At 43.1% G+C, this 15,292-nt stretch overlaps 1 protein-coding gene across 4 annotated transcripts in view; it reads right to left on the bottom strand.

The window, feature by feature from the left end:
• The window catches only part of LOC125465816 (endophilin-A2-like), a 140,506-nt gene that overhangs the window by 74,719 nt on the left and 50,495 nt on the right, over window positions 1-15,292 (bottom strand). The window contains exon 1 of one of the 4 annotated variants that reach the window (XM_059638599.1): window positions 10,890-10,909. The exons of 2 other annotated variants lie outside the window; for them this stretch is intronic. Coding sequence is in view for 1 of the 2 variants with exons in the window: in XM_048559702.2 (XP_048415659.1) it covers window positions 3,173-3,196 (24 nt within the window). In the remaining variant the exon portion in view is untranslated. Of the gene's footprint in view, window positions 1-3,172; window positions 3,315-10,889; window positions 10,910-15,292 lie in introns of those variants that run through there. One more of the 4 variants, XM_048559702.2, reaches the window with a different exon arrangement.

Raw genomic sequence — 15,292 nt, 5'->3', positions numbered from 1 at the left:
AGAGCGCGCGCGCGAGAGGGAGAGAGCGCGCGCGCGAGAGGGAGAGAGCGCGCGCGCGAGAGGGAGAGAGCGCGCGCGCGAGAGGGAGAGAGCGCGCGCGCGAGAGGGAGAGAGCGCGCGAGAGGGAGAGAGCGCGCGATCGAGAGGGAGAGAGAGAGCGATCGAGAGGGAGAGAGAGAGACGATCGAGAGGGAGAGAGAGAGCGATCGAGAGGGAGAGAGAGAGCGATCGAGAGGGAGAGAGAGAGAACGCGCGTGCGCGAGAGCGAGAGCGCGCGTGCGCGAGAGCGAGAGCGCGCGTGCGCGAGAGCGAGAGCGCGCGTGCGCGAGAGCGAGAGCGCGCGTGCGCGAGAGCGAGAGCGCGCGTGGCGCGAGAGCGAGAGCGCGCGTTGCGCGAGAGCGAGAGCGCACGTGCGCGAGAGCGAGCGCGCACTGTGCGCGAGAGCGAGCGCGCACGTGCGCGAGAGAGAGCGCACGTGCGCGAGAGAGAGCGCACGTGCGCGAGAGAGAGCGCACGTGCGCGAGAGAGCGAGAGGGGGAGAGTGAGAGCGAGAGGGGGAGAGTGAGAGCAAGAGGGGGAGAGTGAGAGCGCACGTGCGCGAGAGTGAGAGCGCACGTGCGCGAGAGAGAGAGCGCACGTGCGCGAGAGAGAGAGCGCACGTGCGCGAGAGAGAGAGCGCACGTGCGCGAGAGAGAGTGCACGTGCGCGAGAGAGAGTGAGAGCGAGAGGGGGAGAGTGAGAGCGAGAGGGGGAGAGTGAGAGCGCACGTGCGCGAGAGTGAGAGCGCACGTGCGCGAGAGAGAGCGCACGTGCGCGAGAGAGAGCGCACGTGCGCGAGAGAGAGCGCACGTGCGCGAGAGAGAGCGCACGTGCGCGAGAGAGAGCGCACGTGCGCGAGAGAGAGCGCACGTGCACGAGAGAGAGCGCACGTGCACGAGAGAGAGACAGCGCGAGAGAGAGAGCACGCGTGTGCGCGAGAGAGAGAGACAGCGCGAGAGAGAGAGAGCACGCGTGTGCGCGAGAGAGAGAGACAGCGCGAGAGAGAGAGAGCACGCGTGTGCGCGAGAGAGAGAGACAGCGCGAGAGAGAGAGAGCACGCGTGTGCGCGAGAGAGAGCGAGAGGGAGAGGGAGAGAGAGAGCACGCGTGCGAGAGCGAGACCGAGAGCGAGAGCGAGAGCGAGAGCGAGAGCGAGAGCGAGAGCGAGAGCGAGAGCGAGACCGAGAGCGAGAGCGAGACCGAGAGCGAGACCGAGAGCGAGACCGAGAGCGAGACCGAGAGCGAGACCGAGAGCGAGACCGAGAGCGAGACCGAGAGCGAGACCGAGAGCGAGACCGAGAGCGAGACCGACAGTACACTATACATACTGTCAAACTCACATTCGAGAGAGAGTGCGTGCCCACGAGTTTGACAGTGAGTGTACAGTATAGTGGGGTTACCTGCAGTGAGACACCAACCCATAATCACGGTTGAGTCCATCTTCTCGCGTACAGAACTTGGCTATCAGCCTCTACTTGGCGTCTGTTGTTGTGTATCCCGAAGTCCGCCTTGGAGGACATTCGCCCGTAGATCGGAGGCTGAATGCTCTTGACCCCTGAAGTGTTCCCCCACTCAGAAGGAGCACCCCTGTCTGGTGATTGTTGTGCAGTGTTTATTCATCTGTTGTGGTAGCATCCGCATGGTTTGGCGATATGCCATATCCTGGAGCATCCTTGCCTGCAGCATATATGTGATAGACAACGTTGGCCAAGTCACACATCTGCCGTATATGTGGTGGATGATGCTCCAACATGTGACGATGTATCCATGTCAATGGCAATTGCAGAAGTTGCCATGTCTGCATTGGCTGACCTGGGATGTCACCTCTTGTATTCATTAATAAAACCTTTAATTATCAAGACATTGATTCGCAAAAAACTTGGAGAGTTGCATATTAATCTAGCAACTCCTTTCTCCGCAAGCCAATTTAGCATTATAAAATACATTCACATTAGTTGTAAAATCCTTTGATCTTACATTTATAAATCCTGTGTCTTGATACTTCCTCTCTCATTACTCCTGAGGAAGGGGCAACGCTCAAAAAGCCTGTGTGGTCAATTAAGCCTGTTGGGCTCTCACCTACAGTCAGGTGGTTTTTGACCTTATCCAACCAAGTCAACACTGGCACTTGCATATCTCCTCTGAAGTGACCTGAGGTGCTGTACTGTTTATGTCATATACCACTTGTATATGACATCAGACTTGGCAACTTCCTTATTAAAAATGGCATTTAAACACAGCACTTCACAGGCACTTACTTGGCTCTGGCTTCTATTTAACAATAATGCAGACTGCCGAAGCTATTACAACACCAATTTTTCCACTTTTCCCAGCTTCCACAGAAAACCGAGAGCTAAGCCAAAGTATTTAAAACACACACACCCTACTCTCTCAAACAGCAAAATGGCAAAGAAATTCCCTGTGGCTTTACTAATATTCGACAGCTCAGGGTAATACAAGGGAATCAGTGAAAATTGAAATTTGGCTTTGTAAAGTTTCTCCGAGTAGGTTCAGTTGTATTAGATAGATTCTATCCTATGGTACAGAAACAGGCCATGTGGTCACAACTAGTCCATTTTGGAAAATCATGTAACTTCATGTAATGTAAAGTATGCTACAAGTGATATAATATTTTTTGAAATTGCAATAATTGCTAAGTTTGGAAAGGCTTGATCATGGAAATAAGAGACTGAGCAATTAAATCAATTTTTTCACTAGGATAGTCAAATGACTGACATATACGCAACTCAGGTAATTGAGCATCAAGCATACTCTTACAGCACCTCAGGTCATTGCAGAGGAGGTGTTTATACTCCACTCCTCCCATCTTTTCTTATTTAACTATAGTTTAGCAATCATTAACAATCTCTTTAAATGCATGCATAGAATTTACTAGCCATTAGTATCCACTTCTGAATTTTCACCAGCTTCAAATAAAGACACTTCTGAATTCATTTTCAATTTTTTGGTTACTACTGTGTGTTGATGGTCCCAAGTTATGGTTTCCCTCTGAAAAGGAAACATTTTCCGTGTCATCACTCCACTCAAACTCAAAATAAATTTAAAGAACTCTGTCAGGTCACTCCCTCACTTTTTTTTTTGAGAACGAGAGAGATTGAGCTGTCAGTCCTTACTTGATTATACGTGAACATGTCCATGCATTTTTGGTATCATCCTTATACAGTACAACTTCTTTGGTCCTCTCCAATGCCTCTATAATCCTTTTAATACGGCAGCAGATTGAACGCCGGACTCTAAGTGTAGTCTAATTAAAAAGTAATGCAGATGTAAAATAACTTCTCTGGTTTTCAATTCTGTGCCTGCAGAAAACAAAAAAACTTTGCTATTTGATAGTCTCACTAATTATTGCGATCAGGCCCGAGTGTATGCGCATTCTAACTAAATGCTTCAGAGCTGATATTACACACCATTGGAGGTGGTGGGACTTAAACGTGGACCTCCTGGTTCAGAAGTAGGGACACTATCGCTGTCACAAAAACCTTGCCCTCACCCAGATTCAACTGTAATTAAAACCCGTCAACACATCTGCAACAATTACCGGAGAACTTAAGCCTGAGTGTTTGTATCAAGCAATTTTATATTACATATTATGTAATATAAAACTGCTTGATACGAAAACTCAGGCTTAGGTTCTCCAGCGTCTACATTGCTCATCTTGAAGATCCCAAAATTGCTTCAATGCCCATTTTTGTCATTTAAAAAGTTCTTTGACCTCACTGCAATCAAAGGCATACAGGAAAACTGTACTTTTATGCAGACTGTGTTTATTTGAGGGCAAGACACACAATTATAGTGAAAGAAAATTCACCAGCTGAAACAGACAGGAGTAGCTGGGAATTTGGGTCAAAAGGGGGAAATTCAGGGAAGAGGAGGAAAGAGGTCCTTTGATTAAGGGTTGCAGGAAGAAATAAAGTCTCCACTGCAAGAGGGAATGCATGGATCAAGGCACCTGCCTGCATTGAAACCAACTGCAGTATAATGTCATGAATGCAAGGAAAGCACTAGCTGGTGATGCATCTTGGTCAGTATTTGTAATCTGAAAAGTGAAAGGTGAGTATTTTAAGTTTCTACACTTGTTTCTCTCATTTTCTAAGAAATAGCAAGTTAAATTTTCATACTAAATTCATACATATTCTCTGGGTAACAATGAGTTATGAGGAGGAACAGAATGTTAAGTCAGAAATGCCAGTTGGAAGCTATGTTCTGCAGTATGTCAGAAGTCAAGGACATAACATGCGTCAGAAGCAAGTACATCTGCAGGAAGTGTCTCCGGATGCACAAGCATGACCTCCACATTTTGGAACTTCAACATAGAACATAGGACAATACAGCGCAGAACAGGCCCTTCGGCCTGTGATGTTGCACCAACCCGTGAACTAATCTAAGCCCCCCCCCCCCCCGACACTATCCCATCATCATCATCCAAGGGCTGTTTAAATGCCCTAATGTGGCTGAGTTAACTACATTGACAGGAAGGGCATTCCACGCCCTTACCACTCTGAGTAATGGGTGGAGTCGCTACTTTTCATCCACATGGCAAAGGACAACATGGATTTCACACAGAAGAAGATGGCCACTCACAGATCAGAAATTTATAGGCAGAGAGGAAATGTTAATTACTAGGCAACCTAAGAAATCAGACATGTAGTCAAACAGCCCCAGAGTCTATCATGCTTGCTTATTGATTTTCCACTTTGGAAGCTGTTGAAGACAGGTCCTCAGTGGAGCAAAGTTAAAGCCAAGTCCAAGGCACTACAGGCAACTCAGCAATAAAGGGGAGGAGGAAGAATAATGGAACAGCAGTAGTTGGGAAATCTTGTCGGCATTTCTGTGTTAGTAAACATGACAACAGAGTGTGTGTACCTCCTTCTAGCCAGGGTCAAAGATGTCAAACAACAAGATCCTTCTTTGGGAGGCGAAATCATCCCAAAATCATGGTCCACATTAATCGAAGACTTCTGCAGGAAGAGGAATGAGATCTAAAGGCAGGTTTTAGGGAATGAAGAAAGAATTTTAAAACAAAAGGTCCTCAAGAGCAGTAATTTTATCTCCAATTGCCAGTAGTCTTAAGAATAGCAAAGTTGATTATTTGAAGGCACTGTTGAAGCATTAGGGGAGAAGGAAAAGCATCAAATTTCTCAGGCAATTAGTTCTGAACAAGCTGGATGTGTGACATCGTCACAGGACTGGGGCTGTCATCCATGTAGGGAGATATGCAAGCATTTTTTGGGTCAGATCTAAACTGACATGTCAGGGGAGAGGGAACGTGAGGGCAACTTAAATTGGAAGAGTGAAAAAGCTGCTTGGAAGGCTAGAAGACAGGAGAAACAAAACCAAGCATCGAGTAAGCTTCAGAGGGGAATGATGTTAAAAAGACAAAGTGAAGGGAACATGTACCCAAATGTGTACAGCAAACTTGAACGTCTGAAGGCACAAATTCAATACAGTAGTGTGATCTAATTACTATGACAGAAACATGGCTGCATGGTGACCAGGACTGGGAACTGAATATTCAAAGATATACAACACTTTGAAAGGACAAATAAAAGGATAAACTGGTGGAGTTACTCAGATAAGGGAGGTTCCCAAATCAGAAGGACAATGTGTATAATCTGTTTGGGTGGACGAAGAAACAGCAATGAAGTGCAGACATTGGAGTTATATGTTGGCCAACAGAAGTAGTGGCAATATAGGGCATAGTATTAATGAGGAGATGAGAAAAAATGTGTAGTATAGGCAACACAGTTAGCATGGTAATTTCAATCTCCATACATAATGAGTAAACTGAATGCTAAATTACACACAAGTTTCTGAAGCATGCTTGGAATGGTTTTTAAAACAGTATGTTGAGTAGCCTACTAGAGGACATGCTAAATTTCTGCAAAATATTTGACTTGAATATTTCAAAATGAACAGGGTCTAGAAAGAAAATGAGTTTGGTTTAGGGAATAATGATCTGTTCTTTGAACCTGTAATACCTTTAAGGTGATTACCTATTCAATAGAATCATTAGTTCTCATATTCTTTCAATTTTGAGTATGGTTTCATGACCTTGGGATTTTAGATTTCCAAAAAATTGTTACTAAGCTATATAAAAATCAGAACAGCCTAGGCTAATGCACAAAACAACAGACAAGTTTACAGGAAATATTTGGTGTGATCACAGGAAAAATAAGGGTGAGAGAGCAAGCAGACAGTTGCCTGCATAAGCATCAATGATTTCTCTAAATGTCTTAAGTTAATAGAAGTGTTATAGAGGAAATGACGAACAAATAAAAGAGATGGAAGAAGCCCTATCTAATGGGCAGCACAGCAGCTCAGTAGTTAACACTGCTGCCTTACAGTGTCAGAGACCCAGATTCAATTCTACCCTCAGGCACTGTCAATGTGGAGTGTGCACATTCTCCCAGTATCTGCATAAATTTCCTCCGGGTGCTCCGGTTTTCTCTCACAATCCAAAAATGTGCAGATTAAGTAGATTGGCCATGCCAAGTTACCCAGGGTGTGCAAATGGTGCAGGTTAGGTGGATTAGCCATGGGAAATACAGGGTTACAGAAACAGGGAGGAGTGGTGAGTCTGGTTGGAATGTTCTTTGGAGGATTGGTGTGGATTTGATGAGTTGAATGACCTGTTTCCACACTGTGGTGATTCTATGGTTCTAACAAACTTGCATAACCTGTCAAGCAAATATCAATAATAACACAAGAAGTTTCTCATCTCCTCTTTCGGGTGAGGATTTAATATGTTCAATGGGCAGATGATGGGAACTGCTCCTATAATGATGAACAATGAAAATAATGAAAAACAGCTTTGATTCAGCCTTGACATCAATATGAAATAACTGTAAAAGCTAAAGATCAGCAATAAAAGCGGAAAACGCTGGAAATATTCAGCTGGTCAGACACCACCTAAGAATAAAGAAAAAGCATTATCAGTCTTACAGATTTATGACCGCATCATAAATCGACCTGGAAAAATTAACGTTTTGCCTCTCACTATAGAAAGTGCCTCAACTGTTCATGTCGATCCAACTTTGCTCCTTGAAGTGGAGCTTTAAAAATATGAAGAAACACAGATTTCTTTAGTATTAAGGTTCATCCAGTTTTTGTTTTATTGGTGAAACAGGATTTCGAAAAGGAACAGCATTTCTTTCTCTTTCTTTCACCAAATTAACAACTATAGCCATGACCTCTCCAGTCAGGTAGCGGTCAGCATTTAGAAATGCAGGTCAGGCAACTGCATGGAGAAAACACCAGTTACAAATCAGTAAGAGACGCAATCTTATCTAACCGTTCAAACGTTACTTAAAGCCTCAAAATCATAGCTTGCAGATGATGTCTATCCTGAGCAATTCACAATAGTGGAAAACATTCATCACTTGATTTTAATACCAGACAACTTCACAAATTTAGTTAATTTTGAAAAGAAAAACACATGGAACAAAGATAATGGGAACTGCAGATGCTGGAGATTCCAAGATAATAAAATGTGAGGCTGGATGAACACAGCAGGCCAAGCAGCATCTCAGGAGCACAAAAGCTGACGTTTCGGGCCTAGACCCTTCATCAGAGAGCTCTCTGATGAAGGGTCTAGGCCCGAAACGTCAGCTTTTGTGCTCCTGAGATGCTGCTTGGCCTGCTGTGTTCATCCAGCCTCACATTTTATTATCTTACACATGGAACAAAACTGGCTGCAGCGGTCATCTAATCATTGATTGAGACAAGTTTGGGAAACCAATGTGGAATAAATGTTATAAGCCAGTGTTTGCTGATACCAACACCTGCAGGCAACTACACACATGTATTTGTTCAGGAAAACATGGTTCCAGAGTGATATCAAAATGTAGACTCTGTGTGCCATGTAATGCACTAATACATCATGGCGCATGCAGAGTGAAGCTTGTGGCTTTAAACTGAACTTCAGTGGTGAGGAGAGGGTGTGCAGGATGCGGAGGGAAGCACCGGAATAGAAGATCATAGAACCCCTACAGGTGTGGAAACAGGCCCTTGGGCCCAACAAGTCCACACCGACCCTCAGAGCACCCACCCAAACCCATTTCCCCTATAACCCACTTACTCTACACATTTCTCAACATGACAGGCAACTTAGCATGGCCAATCCACTTAGCCTGCACATCTTTGAATTGGAGGAGGAAACCCATCGTAGACACGGGGAGAATGTGCAAACTCCACACAGACAGTCGCGCGAGAGTGGAACTGAACCCAGGTCCCTGGTGCTGTGCTAACTACTGTGCCACACCAATAAGGATAGGGGAGGAGTGCCAGGATCCAGGAGGCCCTATTCCCCTGTCTCCGCTCTGCACACCTTCCCCAACCCGCAGATGTCCCATTCCCCACATGATTCTCTCCCGTATCCCAATCTCTCCTCCCACTTTCTCTTCCTGGGTCCTGACTACTTCTTCCCTCACCTCTACTCCAGTCCCAATCTCAATCTCCATCTTCTAAATCGCCTGTGTACAGATTTCAAATTGGTGCATAGCGCACATGCATCAGTGTCAGCAAACACAGCCATAAGCAAAATCATCTGAACTGAAATTGCCATTTTCTGAGAAGACATTGAAACCAGTTAATTGAGTCAAGTAACAAGAAGCTTGCTGTCACTGATGATACAAGATATTAAATAAACAGTTATGCTCGCAGGTAACCCATACTGTATACAACACAAGGGCTCTCAGAACATTTTCAACAACCTATTCTAGAAGCTTTTTGTATGAGTCAGTCTTCCCTTAAGCTCTGTGTGCACATCTGTTTATTTGATATTGTGGTTACTAGAGAATAAAGTTCCCCTTTCTTTTACTCAAGAAAGCCTTGCAACTGCCTCCCTAATTTTGACAAGAACTACACTTTAATTGAAGGTTAATATCGTTGCGTGCTAAAAAGTAGTAAGTTCTTTTTATGACCAATCAAGGTTAAAATAGAGGAAAATCAATTCACACCTCAATTGGTAGTCACAGACTGTAACGAGATTAGCAGATCATTTCTTAGAAAAGGAAAGAAAGTTTAATGATCTAGCAATCAAGAAATATTGGTCAGCTTAAAATGTAATCAACTCAGCAGCTCCCATTTTTAATTGCAAGCAATGAGGGGAGTGGTTCAGCTACATATTTGATAATAATGGATAGTCTGAAACTCAGAGCTACATGTCCATTTTTATATGCTATCAATGTAGTGAGGTTGTTGACTTGCTCACTGAGCAGGCTTGTTTTTGTTCAGACACTTCATCACAGACTTCTAATGAAACTGTTTTTCTACTCCGCTTAGAATTTATTATGTCCTGTCTGTTATGGTGAGCTGTGTCATTTCCAGTTTTGTTCTGTATGGGTTTGTATATGGGGTCCAATTCGATATGTTTGTTGATTGCATTATGATTTGAGAACCATGCCTCTAGGAATTCCTCTGTGTGTCTGTGTAAGACTTGGGCTACTATGACTACATTGTCCCGGTTAAAAAGTACCGGTGTCCTCTTGTTGTTGTCTATTTTGTAGGGATATCCATTCAGAGCGAAATTCTGGCATGCTGCAGTGACAAGTTCCAAACCTCAGCATACAGAAAAGCAACCCACAATAGCCAAGTCCTCAACTCCACAGCAACCACCCCAACATCCACCCACAAAGCTGGATCAGGATACTATTTAAAACGGGCACGATTCACTGCAACATGCCAGAACTACACAGGAAAGAGGAAGAGCGCCGATACAAAATCTTTGCTCGAGCGGATGCCCCTGCAACTTAATCCGCAGATACCTACTAAATAGAAAACAAGGCGGCACAGTATGCCTTGACACACTGGCCACACTGCCCTAAATCAAGAACATATCAGAACTGACAACAAGGCTCCTACAACCACTAGGAATCATGGTAGCACACAAGCCCACAGACACACTGCAACAAACACTTGCAAGGTTTAAAGACCCCATTCCCACAATATGCAGAGCCAACGCAGTCTACAAAATACCATGCAACGACTACCACAAGCATTACATCAGGCAGACAGGCAGGAAACTAGCTGTCAGAATACACAAACATCAGCTAGCAGCAAAGCGACACAATGGACTTTCCTTGACATCAGTACACTCGGACAATGAAGGCCACCGCTTTTTAAACTGGGACAACGAGTCCCAAGCCAAACACAAGGCATGCACAGGAATTCTTAGAGGCATGGTTCTCAACTCCATGCAATCAACAAACACATAAAATTGGACCCCATATTCAAACCCGTACAGAACAAAACTGGAAATGACAACTCACCATACCAGACCGGACAGTATAAATTCCAAGCAGAGTAGAAAAAACACTGTTTCATCAGAAGTCTCATTTATGATGTTACCTAGCATGGTGACTAAACATCTGAACGAAAACAAGTCAGCTTGGCAAGCAAGTCAACAACCTCACCCACAACCCGAGCTACAAATCTTTGCTAAAAATTAAGCTATCACCGTAGGCTCGGACTAATTTCTGCTATGTAGTATTATCTGTAATGCATTTACTCGGAAAGATTATAATGTATCACTCAGATGTTTGGTAAAAGTTCAAGCTTTTCCTATTCCCTTTTCCTCAAGAAGAAACACGCATTCAAGAGTTAAGAATTCTAAGAAACATAAGCAATCTTTTTAACCAAAAAGTGGCTGTAGGTTCTTCCCTCATTTCACATTCGTGGAAGAAAGTGCTTCAAACAAGTTTCCGTTTCATGGTCCAGAAGCAAGCACATTCAAGCACAAACATTGCAAATATGCAGAGTTCACTTCCTTATACTCTAACAGTTTTCCTCAATGTAGGACACAGTACAAGAGTTAAATTGAAACTGACTTACAATCACAGCATTAAATGCACCTTCTGTTCACAGATCCAAATTTAGTTTGAAGCTGATCCGATTCAAGACGCCTCAGTTATTTTAAGGGGCTAACTGTATGCCTAAGTTCGGACAAAAGTTGAAAGCAGAGTACACTCAGTCGCAACAGCAGCTACTATATTGTATATCACTTCAGTACCCTTACTTAAATCATCTGGGTAGGTGGGGGCATGGAGGCAGAAAAATCAACAATCAGGTGCGTCCTTGCTGCAGTGAGAGAGAGAGAGCAGGGAATTTTTTCGACAACATTCTTTGAAAAGCATCTTTACTTGATAAATTATTTTGGGGCTACATGGATATTATTTTCATTTTTGCATCTCTGGTGTTAATGTAAGTTTGACAAATCTAGCAAATTTAAACCACATATATTGCTCATTTTTTCCTCACTGATTCAATTATGTCTTACACTATCCATGAACATTAAACTCCCTCTTCTCAGATGTCCTGTTACACCGCTCTACTAGCATCCAGGTATCTACCAGCATTAACACATGCTGCACAGTTTTAGTTCATAATATTTTTATTTCTTGTTAAATAAGCACAAGGTCATATATGCAAACAAGGTTAAACAAAAAATCCCTACAATGCTTGGCAACAGTGGATTAATGTTTGGCCAGTTATCAGATTTAAGCAGATATGCTTGCCATGACCTCAAGGATATCCTTTCCATTAGCATACTGGAAGTCATACGAGGTATATCTGTTCATTGATAAGTGTTCAAAATCACTATTGTCAATTGCAGATTTATCAATGAGTTCCTCCCAGGCAGAGATAACAACTGAATACATCCTCAATTCCTCACAAATCTTGCAATTCTTTGTGCGTGAGTTCACAAGAAAAACCTGCTGGCATTTACTACCGAGGACTTATACATAAGAATAGTGACCACTTCGAAAGACAACAGAAAAGCTGCTGGTATCTATGGAACTATATGCCCAGAAGAGTCAAATCTGTGAAAATAGTGGAGAAGTAAAACATGCCAGCTCAGGCTGTTTGTGTGATTAGTAAAAGGATAGCAAGTGTTAAATGTTCAGCCTACAAACAAATAATCTAGATTTTCTGTAAAAAGGCAACTGTGGAACTGACCATTTCAGCTGTAATACCAATGACATCGAAGTCAAAAAACTTTGGATACAATGCTAATATTTAAAAAGGGAAAGAATTGTTTAAAAATTTTCAAATCACTTCGATCTCCACTGTTGCACAATATTCTGAGTACATTAATTAGAAATGTCACACCAAACGTACATTTTTGATATAGGACCAAACTAGCAGACAGCTAGCGGAGGCCAAGCGCAAGTAGCAGGAGACTTTTCTGACATTCCCTTACTATTCTGTTATGTGCCAGCTGAGACAGAAGTCTTGTGAATATCTTAACTGGAAATGTTTATATCTCACTGTTTGAATACATGATCTATGAACTGAAGACAACTGAATAAAACGTTATGAACAGAAAATAAAGCAAAGACCATGCAGCATCTCGCTCCTATTTCATACATTTTCTGTTTTATCTCTGTTTTTTTTCTTTTTTCAACATTCAGAAAACTGTATTGGTTCAGCTTTGAACATACATCAACTGGACATCCACAGCCACCTCAGGTAAAAAAACTTAAAAGATTTACAACAATTTTGAAGGAAGAAATTTCTCACCTCGGTCTTGACTGGCCAACTCAAATCTGGGATTTGGCTCACCCAGTTCTAAACTGTCCAGGGAAAGTATCAACTCAGCATTTAGCAGGTCAAGCAGCCCTCCAAGTGGGATACTTCTAAACTTTATAAGATACAGATTGCAATGTTGTTAAAATATTGACCATTAAGAAAAAAAACAAAACTCTCAAATTAAACTATCAGAGTAAATCCATACATTCCAATAGTCAATTTGCACACAAGCAGGAATGAGATTAACAGCAATTTCTTTCAGTGGTATTATATGAAAGATACATCTCAACCAATACATTAAAAGAGAACACCAATACTTTTCTTTGAATTACACCATTGGATCTTTTCAATATTCTAGAATCTCTGTTTAACATTTCAAAAGATAACCTTTATTGCACCAATATGGGATTTCCTTAGTTCTGCACTCATGTATAAACCAAGATCACATGCCAAACCTTGTGACTGACTGACTCATAGACAAGACTATTATTAGTGAGCCAAGTTGACACTAGAAACATGTCACATATTGAAGAAGCTTTGCAGTGGGAGAACGAAACCAGAGAAAGAAGACTGTCTAACTTGATATTTTGGCACTTAATAGCACTGAGGCCAATACACAGATGCCTTAAAAAGGAAAAGGTAGGGGAACAGATGGAGAAAAAAAAATTGCAAGTTAATAAGATCACGTGAAGAGTGGTGGAAGGCGGCTAATATGGAGCTTAATCCAACCTTGTCTGCCTTCCAGAGAGACCACTCTCTCCGCGACTCTCTTGTGCGCTCCACACTCCCCTCCAACCCCACCACACCCAGCACTTTTCCCTACAACCGCAGTAGGTGCTACACCTGCACCCACACCACCTCCCTCATCCCCATCCCAAGATGGCTTTCCACATCAAGGAGATGTTCACCTGCACATCCGCCAATGTGGTATACTGCATCCGCTGTACACGGTGTGGCTTCCTCTACATTGGGGAAACCAAGCGGAGGCTTGGGGACCGCTTTGCAGAACACCTAGGCTCTGTTCGCAGTAAACAACTGCACCTCCCAGTCACGAACCATTTCAACTCACTCTCCCATTCCTTATACGACATGTCCATTCTGGGCCTCCTGCAATGCCATAATGATGCCACCTGTAGGTTGTAGGAACAGCAACTCACATTCCGCTTGGGAACCCTGCAGCCCAATGGTATCAATGTGAATTTCACCAGCTTCAAAATCTCCCCTCCCCCCGCTGCATCCCAAAACCAGCCCAGCTCGTCCCTGCCTACCTAACCTGTTCTTCCTCTCACCTATCCCCTCCTCCCACCTCAAGCCGCGCCTCCATTTCCTACCTACTAACCTCATCCCGCCCCCTTGACCTGTCCGTCCTCCCCGAACCGACCTATCTCCTCCCTTACTCCCCACCCATACTCTCCTCTCCACCTATCTTCTCCTCTATCCATCTTTGGTCTGCCTCCCCCTCTCTCCCTATTTATTTCAGAATCCTCTCCCCATCCCCCTTTTCTGATGAAGGGTCTAGGCCTGAACCATCAGCTTTTATGTTCTTAAGATGTTGCTTGGCCTGCTGTGTTCATCCAGCCCCACACTTCGTTATCTTGGATTCTCCAGCATCTGCAGTTCCCATTATCTCTAATCACTGGTGGACTCTGTTGGACCAAATAGTCTGTTTCTCTGCTGTACATCAAACAGTGTAGAATGAAGGTATAAACATCAAAACGGTCATGAAGTCACTAATTCAAAAAAGGATTCAGATATTTTAACCTTATCCACTTTGATAATTCCATTAAATTATGAAAATCTATTATTTTTCTGTACTTAAATTGGCACTAAAATTGCAATCAAGACATCCTTCATATTTTCAGTAAAGGCAAATATTGTTATGAGATAATTCAGCATTTCAACTTCAGGTGCACAGTTTTAGCATCAGCTATTGTGCTGAGCCTGTGACATGCTCTAACAACGGCTCTTAATCCCAATTCCATTATAGCAATTTGTAACTGCATTTGGGAACTTTGCCTTCTATCCTCATCAGCCAGGTTATGGCTTCTTTCAGTAAAGGGAAATTTAATGACATTTTATACTAAGTAGTTAATTCTATCCTGAGGGTTTACACCCAAATGAAATGAGAGATCATCAATATTCACTTAATTTAGGAATTTGGAAACCAGAACTTAGAAGTGGCTGTTGCCCAAATTGTCTGGGTTACACTCAAACATGGGGTCCGGGAACCAATGCTCACTGTCTAAAATACTTTAACACTCAATATTCTTTTGCTACTGTCTTACTGGTTTTGAAGCAAATTTTTAAATAGCCAAGTAATTCCCTTGCTCTCCAGGCAGCAATCTACAGTGCAAAAATGAAATACCAGTGTTCACAATTTAATAAATAGAGCAAAGAAACAGTAGAGGGGAATCAAGTTGTTTCTAACTACTAAACTTCTGGGCTCTTGCATGAGGAGGAAGGATTGCAACACTTAATTTTACACTGAGGGAAATGGCTCTCAAACTTGACATAAACACTGAATATTAATCCATTTTTAGTGGGTCACATTTGTTTTTCATAGAAATGATTAAAAATCTAGGTTTTTAACGCTTAAAATAAAGTTCTCCAATTTTCTCTTTTAAGATTCTGATGATGGTCGCAAGGGAATGGGTGCCACTGATGTCAGATGCCTCTTTGAAGAGGCTATCCTTCTGTGAACTATT

Source organism: Stegostoma tigrinum, chromosome 30 (genome assembly GCF_030684315.1).
Source record: "Stegostoma tigrinum isolate sSteTig4 chromosome 30, sSteTig4.hap1, whole genome shotgun sequence".
Classification (NCBI taxonomy): domain Eukaryota; kingdom Metazoa; phylum Chordata; class Chondrichthyes; order Orectolobiformes; family Stegostomatidae; genus Stegostoma; species Stegostoma tigrinum.
Note: the sequence above shows the minus strand (reverse complement) of the source record. Positions and strands in the feature narration are given on the sequence as shown.